The sequence below is a fragment of the Lingula anatina genome, chromosome 1, assembly GCF_051362555.1.
Source record: "Lingula anatina isolate TDL-2025a chromosome 1, LinAna3.0, whole genome shotgun sequence".
NCBI classification, from domain to species: domain Eukaryota; kingdom Metazoa; phylum Brachiopoda; class Lingulata; order Lingulida; family Lingulidae; genus Lingula; species Lingula anatina.
Genome location: NC_141767.1, coordinates 17,293,903 through 17,308,964, shown reverse-complemented (window position 1 = coordinate 17,308,964; position 15,062 = coordinate 17,293,903). Strand labels below are relative to the sequence as shown.

Below are 15,062 nucleotides of genomic sequence, written 5' to 3'. Positions count from 1 at the left end.
GGAGTTGACAATATAACATTTGACAGTGGAAATAATCTCTTAATAGCCACCTTCTAAAGAAAACTTTTTACAAACATTGTATTAAGGCAGAGGTCAGGTTTGTCAATGATTTAGTTAATAGTGACGGGTCATTTGTAAATTGTCTTAAAGACCAGTGTTCCTGATATAAATTGAATTTTCTGGTTTGCTGGGACTATTGAAAAAATCTTTTTAAAAGCTTTAAAAATAGTACACAACTTTTTATAAATGCCAATCCATTTATTCCATACAATTTAAGCATAATATAACCATAAATAAAGGAACAAAGGATAGGCCTAACATTCTGCCTAAACATAGTGAAATATTATAAATAAATATGTACTACTTTACACTATACGTGTACATACAAGAGGGAAAAAAAGACACCATGTGAGCTTTGCATTTTTACACAGTGATGAAACAATTTATGAAGTACTGTGAATTATGAAAAGAATAAAATAACATAATGTCCAAAACAAGGTAAACCTCTCTTCCGAAAGTTATTGTCTTTAAGCAAATTACTGTCAGAAACTGCCAAATTAAAATTTTTTTGACAAAATTCCAAGGTGATGATTTACAAGGTGACTGGAATGCAAAGATTTGTTACATGCAGAATGAAAATTGGGAAAGCATTGCAGGAAAATATGGAGTAGGTACTGGTACAATGAAAGAGGTTTGAAATTACAGGATCTGGAGGAACTTTTGAATTTGACTGCCAGATTAGATTCAACATCAAAGAAATATTTCATGGAAATAAGTGCAGAGAAAAGTAAAGCTATGATTACAGGTAAGCTAGGGCATTGTAAACACCAAAAAGTACAACTGAATGGATAAGACCTAGAACATGTCAAAGAATTCAAACACTTAGGTGCTACCTTCACTGAAAATGCAATAAGTGAGTTACAGTTAAAAAGAAGATTTGGAGCAGTTAAGAGTGCATTGGCAAAACTGGAGAGTGAGGAAAATTCATCTAATATATACAAGATCCAACTAATGAGCTCAATGCGTTTTAAGTGCATTTAATGTACAGGTGCAAGAGTTGGATTTTATCAGAAAAAAAATGAAGAAAAAGATCATGGTTTTTAAATTAAAGGAGATTGCTGGGTATCAGCTGGACAGAAAAAAGACCAAAATTACTAGGACTCTAAGACCCCTAATCCTTTTATAAATACTATCATGGAGAGAAAACTAAGGTTCTTTGGACATCAAATAAAAAGAGATGTCAAAAGAATTTTTAATTCAAAGCTGCTACAGCAGAAAAAAGTTTCAAGGGATGCCTATGAGGACCCAAAGGATGACATCAGGGAATGGACAAGTTGCATCATACAGGAGGCAAGGTGGCAAAATTAAGCTAGTGTGAAATGGAGAGCAGATGTCAAAGCCTGGGTGCACCTAAGGCCTTACACATTTTGGTCTTGATGATGACAAGGTGATAAATTCAAACTCTTTTTAAGGCTGTATACTGAATATAGGGAGCAAAGCTAAATTAAAGCACTTTCAAACCTGTATGAACACTGCAAAGGTATAACATTTATGATAATATCCTCCCACATGTATGAAGAAAGTTAAAAGTCATGATGTAACATTTGAGTTAAAATCTTAATCTGATTAAATGTTGCATATGATCCATGCAAATTAAGTGAATAAAAGTATTTATCTGAATATGTAACATGAAATCCTGTTTCCGTAATTACCTAACACTTTTTTCATACCACATCCATATACATCTGAAACTACTTGTATTCAATGATATACTCCGGGTAACACTGAGACTTTTCAAAGATCACATAAATGGTGGGGTCATTCGGATTGTCCACACATGAATTATACTGACTATTATGCGGATCACCAGGGATTGGGGGTGGTCTCCTCATGGATATATCTCCCCTAGTGTATCTCCCCACAAGGACGCGTACCACAAACATATACCTAGGCCCTCCGGTCTCTGTCTCACATTGCCCCATGTTTCCATGGTGAACAGCAGCAACGGCTGTGGCTTGTTGCCTGGTGTGGAAACGTGCTGCAGACTGCTGGAAAAGGTCATGAAACGCCTGCCCCAGTGATATTGTCTGGCTGTTGCTACCAGAAGAAAGGCCTGAGGGTCCAGCATGGTTGGCAGATGTAGAAGCAGACTGCTGAGACATGCCAGGTGAAGGAAGACTTAATGTGTATCCCTTAGGGATATTTCTTCCTTGGAGATTGGCCATATGGCTTTGCTTGTTCGCATCTGTCGCAACTGCATTGCCTTGTCTTGCATCTCTTTGACCCTGGGGCAACCCTAACAGAAGTGAAAACCTATCACCTTGGTTAGTCTGTGCAAATCCAGAATTAAAAGCTCCTCCCTGATTGGTCTGTGCAAATCCAGAATTAAAAACTGCTCCCTGGTTGTTCTGCACAAATCCAGAATTGACAGCTGCACCCTGGTTGTTCTGCACAAATACAGAATTGACAGCTGCACCCTGGTTGTTCTGCACAAATCCAGGATTGACAGCTGCACCCTGGTTGTTCTGCACAAATCCAGAATTGACAGCTGCACCCTGGTTGTTCTGCACAAATCCAGAATTGACAGCTGCACCCTGGTTGGTCTGCATAAATCCATGATTAGAAATTGTTCCTTGGTTTGTCTGCATAGCACTAGGATTGGAACCCACATTTTGGTTGGTTTGTGCAATACCATTAACCACCAGAGGACCTTGGTTGGTCTGTGTAAATATTTTGTTTGCTGTAACTCCATGCCTGAAGCCATGCCCACTTCTGACTTTTCTGATTAACGTTGACAAGCCATGTGCACCATGAAAAGGAAAACTATACTTGTTGGAATAACTGGCATCTCTGGCAAAATATGTGCCTGGAAAACAAAGTCAAATATACCTTAATTCTACCCTTTAGCCCAAACAAATATTACATACACATAAATACACTGTGTAATTATGCTTTTTTAAACTTAATGGCATAATGGTTCAGTAGCATATAAGGGGGCATTCCTAATAAAACTATCCTTCTACATTTATTGAACCAATTCCACCTGGACTTTTGCTGAATACCAGTTAGATAAACTGAAAGACACGCCTCCTCGAGCAGTAGGGGGTAGTACACTATTGAGTGATCTTGGTTTTCAATTCACTTTGAGTGTAACCAAATGTACAGGAATGTTTTATTGACGACCCCTAAGATATGCACTGTTAAATACCTTGTCCATATATACAGATATTGACGACCCCTAAGATATGCACTGTTCCTTAAGATATGCACTGTTAAATACCTTGTCCATATACAGATCCATTCCTCCCATACAGTCTCCAGTCCAAGTTTTGTCTGCAAATTGCATCAATATTTGCCTGATGTGTGCCATGAAACAGCCTCATCTCATTAAGGTTCTGTAGTCCATTTTCTTCCAGCATATGTGTCCTCTGACTGAAGAAAACATGCACATAGGTTGCATTTTAGTACATGCAATACACACATCTTTGGGTTGCACATTTGTTTTTGTGCACATTGTTGATTGAAGCAGAATAACCCTACAACTCTAAAGATCAACAGTCTCAAGTTGGTATTTTTGAGTAACAGGCATGATACCTTTAACTGACAGATCATCTTAGAAGTTTACCTTAAATGGGTCCATCTTTTACAATATACACATATACACACAAATTTTTTTTTTATGTATTCTAATGTGTTAGATATTATTGAAAGTCCGAAGGCTGATTAAATAATTAACTGCTAAATATAGTAACAACTTACAGACTATACGTTTGCCATAGTTTTGGATTCTGTAACCTCTGAATGGACAGAATAGTGCATCTCGGGAGAGTTCGCAAGAACAATTTTTCCACTTTTTTATATTCTTCTTTAGATTTTTCCACTGGGACTAATGCAAAGCCCTGCCAAGACCATGCACAAGATGTATTTTAATGTTACTCATCATAAGACAATCATTTCAATTCTATGTTAACAAAGAAACTCATCCAACACTGGCTTCAATGACCTTAACTTAAACTGCAACTGTATCCCAAATAAAAAAATCTACCTAATTAAAGAAATTAACCAGGATTTTTTAAAATTATAAAGTAATGACATTACTACCTACTGGAATCTTATTTTTCCAAAGATAAAAACACTTCAGTCTTCTTTCTCAACAGGATGGCAATTTTTCACAGGAAAATTACATGTACATGATATTACGATGAACAAACAATGCAACTTTTTTTCTAAAACTTTTTAACTTGATAAACCAAGAGTCTGTGAGGTGAATGCAATATACACCAGTGCAAAGAAGACAAGCAATGTAGCTAACACCAAGGAAGAAGTTGAGATCTAAAGACTCAATGTGGTGTAGTATAACAGGCATTCATGTTTAGCGTATATATAGGCAAGGCTCCCCATATTTGGGTTTTTTGTTCCTGACCTCTACTATGGTATTAACTATGTTAGAAATGTCTACCTTCTCTTTTGTATCAGCTTCCTCCCAGGTGTCAGGTTCTCTGGTAGTTCCAGCTTCATTCACTGGTATGTGCTGGGCATTGCCACAGTTTGTGTGGTTTCCAATCGACATTTCACTTTTGCAGTATCTGCAGCTTTCCTAAAATGGAAAACCAGCCTCATTTACCACATTTTCAGCTGCTAAAATATCCCATTGAAAACTTAGTTACACTGCTACTGTATGTAATTAAATTATCATTTAAAGCATTAAAATGGTTTACAAAATGCTCTTATCAATTAATAAACTATTTCTTAACTTCATTAAAATACCTTCTGAAAATGGTTGTCACTCAAAAAAATTAAATAATTAAATAAAAATAAATATATTAGATTTTATGTATTTTAATTTTTTAAAAATATTTTTTTAATTATCTTTAACTATTATTATACTTTCAATTGTGTTTAAGCATTTTCATACCTTAAAACAACCAGTGTTCTGGCAAGCAAACACCCTCACAGCTGCATCCAACTCTGCTGCATATTCACAAAATGGACATCTGTAACAAATGCAATAAAGCATTGCACTGCCTCTATTTAAAACAATGCAAGCCTATACAAAAAATGTGTCCATCCTGATGAAGAATAATAATATCAAATGAAAAGCAACTGCACACTGATATGAATAACACAATTTAAAAATTACCAATATTTAGATTTCTGAAAAACTTTTGATTGTTTCAAAGATAAACAAAACCTTTTTATTATTGTGAAGTAAAACTACAATGCCTAACAAGAATTAGGCAGGACATACCATAGCATATAGAGTAAATCAATCAATTTCTGTCCATAAAATGCATGTTGCTTTTATCAACTTTCTACTCGTCAACTTGCTTATCATCAGAATAATTTTATCTACAAAGAGTTATCAAAACATATTTTTCAACTCATGAAATTTACCCTAAACCTGTTTCATAATAAGAGTATTTTGTTACCCAGCAGGTGTTATCTATGATACTTACTGAACTATGCCATCCATACAAACAATTTGTTCCCTCTCTGCTTTCAGTCTCTGTTCTTCCAGCAGGTCCAACACCATCTCGGGCAGCACAGATGTTAGCAATTCTACAAAACATTTCAGTCAGGTAAATTATATGTTTTTCTTCATGTTATTTAATTGTCATGACAAATAATGTCCAAAGCATTATGTTCTTATAACATAAAATTCAATAATTTTAATAACCACGATTCCAAAACCTAATATTTTATTTGTAATTATATGTAGTAAAAAGACAGATTGCTGGACTAAATGCTTGCTATGTGCCAAAAAATTGTTGCTAAGTATAAATTGAGAAGCAACCTGGCAGAAAAGCAGTTAACATTTTGTACATTTACCTTATCGATTATAATTATTAAAAGTAGCTTACATTACTGTCAACAATACAATAATTTGCAAGCAACAAAAATATACTCACCTTTTGGCATTAGACAATCACAACCATCCTTAGGGCATTTCAATAAACCCTGAAAAGCAATGCAGGTAATGAGTTATACTTAGCGAGAAATGAGTTCTTAAGAGTTTATGAATGAACAGGTCAATATAGTCTTGATCCCTGAGCATAGATATTTTAATATAACATTTTTGAATGGTTATTTTTGTAAAAGCCAGGTATTTTTTTCACAAAAAGTCTTAATAATATTTATGAAACTACTAGTATAAATAGTGTTATCAGAGGAACTTAAATATTTGGCAAAGGGTACATTATTTTTAAAATGCACATTTATCTATATATAGTACTGAAATTACTGGCAATGAAAAATATCAAACACTTTACCTTTTTATCTCCGGTAATTGCTTCCTTGGCCTCATCTTGTACACACCTGGCACAGGAAAGGTGACCATCAAAACACTGGATCAGTTTTTTAATTGCCTCCCTCCTACTGCAACTCTCACACGGCATCTCAAAGGAATCTAGAATCATGATGAAATGTGAAAACTCAACATGTTGCTTCAGGTACAAGAAAATATGCAAGAAACATTCAGACATAAGTTACATTCATTTCCAAACCTTATTCAATCTCTTGGTTTTCTTCCAGGACAACAATCATAATGAAAACTGTAAAACAGAATGTGACACAGAGAGGGGGGAGAAAAACATAAATACTGCCAATACCTGGATCCAGAGGTGATATATTCCCATCATCACTACCATATTCAGCATCTTCTTGTATCATACTTTCACCACCAGCTCTGTCAACTCCTGCCACACCATCTATTTGGTTACTGTTGCTCTCTTTATCTACCAGTGGAGATTTTTCTTGCCCTGCCAACAGATGACTTCCACTTACATGTACCATATCAGTTGTTTCCACTGTCATGGTAGTGCCATCATCCTCTGTAAGATCAAGTACTACAAAAGAGCGTGGACTTCTACTACTAGGTTCATTTTGTATGCCAGGCACATTGTGCATGACACTTGCTTTGGGAACACTTATGGTTGAAAAAATATCGCTTTTATCAAAGTTGTGTCCTTTGGCCACTTGACTGCCTAAAGACCTCTGATTTGCACCCGCAGGTGCATGATTCACTTTTGAGGTGGTTGATGCCCCTTTCTGTGGTTCAAGATCAGGGAGACAGTCATCATCTGAAGATGATTCAGCAGAAGATGGTTCGAGAGAAAACAAACTGTCCTTGGAATCACTATCATTCAGTTCATCAAAACCTCTCTGTTCAATTATCTGACTGTTTGATCTACTAGTACTGGATGCTGCTAATGATAATGTTGAATTCTTATGCCTAGGTGGCACGTCTTTCCCACCTTGTAATCTGATCTCCGACCTTAGATTTCGGCTTTCACTCAACAGGCTTTCTTTGGGATCATTGTCATGCTGCTCATTGGAACGACTGGGGTTTATTGTTGAGCTAACTGACCTACTAGTGCTAGGCCCTGCCGAAGATGTCGAATTCTCCAACCTTGGTGGTCTGACCTTTAGCCCTTGTAATTCTGCCTCTGACCTCAGTGGCTTGGTCGCAGGTCTTTGACTTCCACTCTCGGCCCCAACTGGCATTGTTCTTCTCATAGGCGAACACTGATTTGACTTCCCATCAAATAGCCCCTTAACAAGTTTTTTCTTGCCAACCAGGCAATTGCAATCTGGAGTAAGGGTGCATTTCTCAGCAGTAGAATGGTGATGTTGTCTTTGACTGTGATGTAAACAGGGTAGTCCATGAGTGGAATTAGATGATGTTGGTGCATTCTGCGGAGTAAAAATTCTATGCCAAGCAGAATTTTGGTGCAAAGAAGGGCTTTCATGTGAAGATAATATTTCCTGTAACCTTTTCATTTGCTGCATTACTTCTCTTTGCTTTAAAACGGTGGTATTATTGTTGGCACTTGGAACCTTATGCTTATGTGGAGGGAATAATGACTGGAATAATGACCCGAACTCATCACTCTTCTGATGACCATTAGATGGCTGACCAAGGTGCAAACTACTATCCATCTGTAAGTTTGCTGACTGCTCAGTATTTTTCCCACATGAAGATGATACAGGCGTGTGTGGTTTCACTTTCAGTCTTTTTCTAATCAAGGTTGATTCTGAACCATGTTTAAAGGCATGCTCTTGGCCCTGATTTTCCAATATGCGCTTTGGGGAATGCCCCTCTTGCCTCCAGCTTTTCCTGCCCATTCTTTCTTTGTTGTTGGTTGCAGGGGATGACAAACTCGCACCACTGCTTCCAGCCTGTAACTGGACATCATTTGGAATCTGGACATCACTGGACATCATTTGACCTGTCCTCCCCCATGCTGGAGAAGCTGAGTCCTGCACAGTGTTTGGTTTGTCAGGCACAACAGAAGCACCAACCACACCGGGTTCGTTAGCAGCTAAATTTAAACCACTTACAAGTCTCTTGTGTGCTTCTGAATTTTGTTCACTAGTTGAGTGCGCTGGCTTCAGAGAGGCTGCTCCAGTGTGTGGGGGTTTTAAATTCTTTGGATATTTGTTCTCCAGCATTCTGTTGATCAAAGTTTGCACATCAAAACCCCTGTGGTTTGCGTTTATAGTTAACTGCTGCAGGATCCACCCTTGGTCAGCGTCTGGGAATATGGACAACTGAGGAAAAAATGATAAAACACTTAATACCAATACAGCACAAAACACATGTTGAAACTCAACAACTATTTTTAAATATATTTTTCTTCTTAGTGCCCAAGAATTGGCACAACACCAATTTCTTAGTAAAAACTTTTCCAATGAACTCCTCGTCAAAAATATTCCAATCAAATAAAATAGCATACAGTGTACATAAAAGTATTCTTTGAATACTGCCTAAGTTATTTACACTTACCACCTCATCCACTTGTTGTTTCTGCCCACATTCTTTTACAACTGTATTGGCACTACTGGAATTACCTAAATAAAAATCAGTAATACCAGCAATGTTAGTCACACAATCTGTATTCATCACAATATTATTTTATAACTCAATGTATGTTTATCAGGATCATTCCTTTAATTGTGATAAACCTTGGGCTAGTGATGTTGCTAAAAAACGAAAGACACTAAATGTTTAAAAATCACCCAACTATTATTTTACCTGATGCAACTGTTCAGTATTCAATAGGCAAAAATATTTCTGAGGCCGTTTTATGAAGGCTTAATTATACTTACTGTCATCAGTTTCCATGGCAATGTTGTTCAGCAAATGATTTGAGCAAATGAACAGAATCTCCTTATCATCTGACTCTGGGTATTGAGTACACATGTTATGGACCAAGTCCTCAAGGACATGTTGCTCAACAAGAGAGAAGATGCCATGAAGTTCTTTCACCAGTTTCTGCTTCCTTAGACTTAGGTCAGTCATGTTGAAATAAGGGGAGAAATATCACCAGGCAATTCATTTAGGCAGCCAGAGAATCTGAAATTAAGATAAATGTTTTATTATCACATTCTGAATTTTCACCAGAAAATCTAAACTGCTGGGAAGTATAGATGCCAGTATTACTGGTGCAGGGGGTAATGATGGTGGGGAGTTAAGATGAGAAACATTCCCGTTATATAAAGGGAAGTAGCCTCTGATCCTTCTCTCCATTAAATCTCTAAATCTGCTTAATTTGATGCTAAGTTGCACTGTTGTTTATTTTAGTTTTTAATTCTCAAAGAAAAACAATTCCAGACACTTATCTCTCTCTCTAGACAAAAGAAAACTAATAATCATTAGGCATGTACTATAGACATGTACTGTTCTGCATGAGAGTAACTGTGTGCCAGTATATATAGTGTTGTGAGTAGTGTTCAACTGGCTGTGACCTGTAACCAGGTGAAGTTTTACCTGGTAACTGTTCTACATTGCTCAATTAGACTACCGTCCACTGGACACAGAGAAGTTATGGGACAGCCAAGTATTTTGATCAGATTATGCTGACTCTGCTTACATGTTCTGAGCACTGACTACAGATTTTGCTGCTGCTCATTCATCTTATTCTGCTGACTAAGCATATTCTGCTGATTCCATCAGATTTTACTGACTTCAGGTGAAGTTTAACCTGGTTACTGCTCTACATAATCATTGCTCACTTCTGTCATCCTCTGGACACAGAGAAAATATGAGACAGCCAAGTTTGATAACCAGATTTTGCTGACTCCACATTCTGAGCACTGACTACAGATTTTGCCGATTCATATTCATCTAACTTCTTATTCTATTGGCACTACTACGGTAACGGCTGTCACATGCTGCTTCAACTTACTTACTGATATATTTTACCGTGACTGACAAAAGACTACCAGGCCCGTAGCCAGGAATTTCAAGAAGGGTGTTCTTTTCTGACCTTTTCCCATGAAATGGTGTATAAAATATTACCCAGAGGGGACCTTTTCTTGGCCCCTGGGACCTTTACGGACCCCGAAACCTCCCTGGCTAGGAGTGCGACTACGTTTGTCAGCAGAGGGGGTTTTCCCAGGGAATAAATTTAAATTAAAAAATCTAACTACAGTGACTATGCAGTAGTTTTCTACACTACAACTGCAATTGTTGGAGGTGAAGTACATGGTGCAGAGCACAATGGCTTGTCAGGATTAACCAAACCATAGTTAATGATGATGAATATTGTAAAAAACATGTGGATCCTAACATTGCATAACATTCAATTGATTGTGACCTAGCTATAACCAGGTGAAGTTTTACCTGGTTACTGCTTTACATAATCATTGTTCACTTCTTTCATCCTCTGGACACAGAGAAAATATGGGACAGCCAAGTTTGTTAACCAGATTTTGCTGACTCCACATTCAGAGCACTGACTGCAGATTTTGCTGATTCATTTTGATCTACTTTTGCTGACTCAGCACATTCTGCTGATTCTATTAGATTCTACTGACTTAAGGTGAAGTTTTACCTGGTTACTGCTTTACATAATCATTGCTCACTTCTTTCATCCTCTGGACACAGAGAAAATATGGGATAGCCAAGTTTGTTAACCAGATTTTGCTCACTCCACATTCTGAGCACTGACTACAGATTTTGCTGATTCATTGTCATATAATTTTGCTGCCTCAGCACATTCTGCTGATTCTATCAAATTCTACTGACTTCAGGTGAAGTTTTACCTGGTTACTGCTTTACATCATCATTGCTCACTTCTTTCATCCTCTGGACACAGAGAAAATATGAGACAGCCAAGTTTGTTAACCAGATTTTGCTTACTCCACATTCAGAGTACTGACTACAGATTTTGCTGATTCATTTTCATCTACTTTTGCTGATTCAGCACATTCTGCTGATTCTATTAGATTCTACTGACTTCAGGTGAAGTTTTACCTGGTTACTGCTTTACATAATCATTGCTCACTTCTTTCATCCTCTGGACACAGAGAAAATATGAGACAGCCAAGTTTGTTTACCAGATTTTGTTGACTCCACATTCTGAGCACTGACTACAGATTTTGCTGATTCATTGTCATCTAATTTTGCTGACTCAGCACATTCTGCTGATTCTATTAGATTCTACTGACTTCAGGTGAAGTTTTACCTGGTTACTGCTTTACATAATCATTGCTCACTTCTTTCATCCTCTGGACACAGAGAAAATATGGGACAGCCAAGTTTGTTTACCAGATTTTGTTGACTCCACATTCTGAGCACTGACTACAGATTTTGCTGATTCATTGTTATCTAATTTTGCTGACTCAGCACATTTTGCTGATTCTATCAAATTCTACTGACTTCAGGTGAAGTTTTACCTGGTTACTGCTTTACATAATCATTGCTCACTTCTTTCATCCTCTGGACACAGAGAAAATATGGGACAGCCAAGTTTGTTAACCAGATTTTGCTCACTCCACATTCTGAGCACTGACTACAGATTTTGCTGATTCATTGTCATATAATTTTGCTGTCTCAGCACATTCTGCTGATTCTATTAGATTCTACTGACTTCAGGTGAAGTTTTACCTGGTTACTGCTTTACATAATCATTGCTCACTTCTTTCATCCTCTGGACACAGAGAAAATATGGGACAGCCAAGTTTGTTAACCAGATTTTGCTCACTCCACATTCTGAGCACTGACTACAGATTTTGCTGATTCATTGTCATATAATTTTGCTGTCTCAGCACATTCTGCTGATTCTATTAGATTCTACTGACTTCAGGTGAAGTTTTACCTGGTTACTGCTTTACATAATCATTGCTCACTTCTTTCATCCTCTGGACACAGAGAAAATATGAGACAGCCAAGTTTGTTAAACAGATTTTGTTGACTCCACATTCTGAGCACTGACTACAGATTTTGCTGATTCATTGTCATCTAATTTTGCTGACTCAGCACATTCTGCTGATTCTATTAGATTCTACTGACTTCAGGTGAAGTTTTACCTGGTTACTGCTTTACATAATCATTGCTCACTTCTTTCATCCTCTGGACACAGAGAAAATATGGGACAGCCAAGTTTGTTAACCAGATTTTGCTGACTCCACATTCAGAGCACTGACTGCAGATTTTGCTGATTCATTTTCATCTACTTTTGCTGACTCAGCGCATTCTGCTGATTCTATTAGATTCTACTGACTTCAGGTGAAGTTTTACCTGGTTACTGCTTTACATAATCATTGCTCACTTCTTTCATCCTCTGGACACAGAGAAAATATGGGACAGCCAATTTTGTTAACCAGATTTTGTTGACTCCATATTCTGAGCACTGACTACAGATTTTGCTGATTCACTGTCATCTAATTTTGCTGACTCAGCACATTTTGCTGATTCTATCAAATTCTACTGACTTCAGGTGAAGTTTTACCTGGTTACTGCTTTACATAATCATTGCTCACTTCTTTCATCCTCTGGACACAGAGAAAATATGGGACAGCCAAGTTTGTTAACCAGATTTTGCTCACTCCACATTCTGAGCACTGACTACAGATTTTGCTGATTCATTGTCATATAATTTTGCTGTCTCAGCACATTCTGCTGATTCTATCAAATTCTACTGACTTCAGGTGAAGTTTTACCTGGTTACTGCTTTACATAATCATTGCTCACTTCTTTCATCCTCTGGACACAGAGAAAATATGAGACAGCCAAGTTTGTTAACCAGATTTTGCTTACTCCACATTCAGAGTACTGACTACAGATTTTGCTGATTCATTTTCATCTACTTTTGCTGATTCAGCACATTCTGCTGATTCTATTAGATTCTACTGACTTCAGGTGAAGTTTTACCTGGTTACTGCTTTACATAATCATTGCTCACTTCTTTCATCCTCTGGACACAGAGAAAATATGAGACAGCCAAGTTTGTTAACCAGATTTTGCTTACTCCACATTCAGAGTACTGACTACAGATTTTGCTGATTCATTTTCATCTACTTTTGCTGATTCAGCACATTCTGCTGATTCTATTAGATTCTACTGACTTCAGGTGAAGTTTTACCTGGTTACTGCTTTACATAATCATTGCTCACTTCTTTCATCCTCTGGACACAGAGAAAATATGAGACAGCCAAGTTTGTTAAACAGATTTTGTTGACTCCACATTCTGAGCACTGACTACAGATTTTGCTGATTCATTGTCATCTAATTTTGCTGACTCAGCACATTCTGCTGATTCTATTAGATTCTACTGACTTCAGGTGAAGTTTTACCTGGTTACTGCTTTACATAATCATTGCTCACTTCTTTCATCCTCTGGACACAGAGAAAATATGGGACAGCCAAGTTTGTTAACCAGAATTTGCTGACTCCACATTCTGAGCACTGACTACAGATTTTGCCGATTCATTTTCATCCAATTTTGCTGACTCAGCACATTCTGCTGATTCCAGATGATTCTACTTCACATTCCGTTGACTTCATATTCTACTGGTACTACAATAGTTACAGCTGCCATATGCTGCTTCCTTTTACTTACTAATATATTTTACTATGACAAAAGACTACCAGGCCCGTAGCCAGCTATTTCAAAAAGGGGGTTCTTTATCTGAAAAAGTGGACCTTTTACCATGAAACATTAGATAAAATTTTACCCAGAGGGAACCTTTTCCTAGCAAAAGGTTGTTTTTTTCGGCTCCCCAAACATTCCCTGACTACAAGCCTGACTACTTTGGTCGGCAGAGAGGTACTTCCCAGGGAATAAATTAAAATAAAAAAAAATCCAACTACAGTAACTAAGCAGTTTTCTACACTACAACCGCGATTGTTGGAGGTGGAGTACATGGTGCAGAGGGCAAAGAATTGTCGGGATCGATCAGTAGATTGTTGAATATGATTAATCTTTTTAGAAAAAGTTGCAAAGTGGTACTAGTTTCAGTAACATCCGCCCGTGTCTTCCTTGTTTTTAGAGCGACACTCGTCTGAAACAGTTAAATCCTTCATCCGTTATATATTCAGATCTACTCACGTTTTTGGAAATCCTTCGGTGCAGGATAAATATTGCGAAGAAGAAACATTGAAAGTATTATCTAGACTTAAAATGAAAGTGCAAGATTTTTGTTAAATATGACGTAAACAAGCAATATAACTGAAGAAGGATGTATCACAACGCTTCAGTACATTTTTGCATGCTACTTCGATTGGTTTGACTTTTCGAAATCGAGGCGCTTGTTTGGAGAAGGTGAATGCAGCTGTTGACTAAGCACTGCGTTAAAATTCACAGTTGCAGTAAAGAAAACTGCATGATACTTCTGTTACAGAAATCTATACATAATATATGAATTTATGTTGAATTGTTTGTAAAGTACTTACGAATTTCACAACTTTGTTCGGGATCTTGTTTCACATCAAGAAACCTTATTCTTTATTTCATAAAATAACCGGATGTTTGCTATTCAGAAGCATGCATATTTACGCAGGCGCAGAGCAGTTGTTGTCATCGATACAAACATTGAATATTTCACATGCTGAACGTCCTCCTATTATATTTGGATTTTATAATACCGCCTATTGGAATCTAAAATAACGCCTAATATGAATATGGTTTGGGATAAATGACTTATTTTAAGCAAGGATTGCAAGAAACAACGGTAAGAGAACTGTATTTTTTCAAGCACCTGCTTACAAGTTTTTGAAAGGTTAGAATAGGAAATCTGAAAGAAAATCATCGTACTCATCTCAATTCTCCCAAAATATT

At 37.2% G+C, this 15,062-nt stretch overlaps 2 protein-coding genes across 5 annotated transcripts in view; one reads left to right on the top strand and one right to left on the bottom strand.

The window, feature by feature from the left end:
* Positions 1-237: 237 nt before the first annotated feature.
* LOC106178183 (uncharacterized) lies at positions 238-14,774 on the bottom strand. 4 transcript variants are annotated; one of them, XM_013561263.3, is made up of 12 exons: positions 14,678-14,774; positions 9,109-9,355; positions 8,786-8,850; positions 6,609-8,550; positions 6,270-6,406; positions 5,910-5,958; positions 5,457-5,559; positions 4,916-4,994; positions 4,460-4,597; positions 3,760-3,899; positions 3,281-3,432; positions 238-2,866 (listed from the first exon to the last, which is right to left on the bottom strand). In XM_013561263.3, the coding sequence occupies exons 2-12, from the start codon at positions 9,299-9,301 to the stop codon at positions 1,752-1,754; spliced, it is 4,113 nt and encodes a 1,370-aa protein (XP_013416717.2). In that variant the 5' UTR covers positions 9,302-9,355; positions 14,678-14,774; the 3' UTR covers positions 238-1,751. The 4 variants fall into 4 exon arrangements, with proteins under 4 accessions (XP_013416717.2, XP_013416716.2, XP_086856220.1 ...); XM_013561262.3 differs by lacking the exon at positions 14,678-14,774 and adding an exon at positions 14,334-14,509; XM_087000094.1 differs by lacking the exon at positions 14,678-14,774 and adding an exon at positions 10,836-10,891.
* Positions 9,953-15,062, top strand: part of LOC106178182 (lipoxygenase homology domain-containing protein 1) — a 35,278-nt gene continuing 30,168 nt past the window's right edge. Inside the window, exon 1 of the mRNA XM_087000093.1 lies at positions 9,953-9,971. The gene's annotated coding sequence lies outside the window, so the exon portion shown is untranslated. The remainder of the gene's footprint in view (positions 9,972-15,062) is intronic.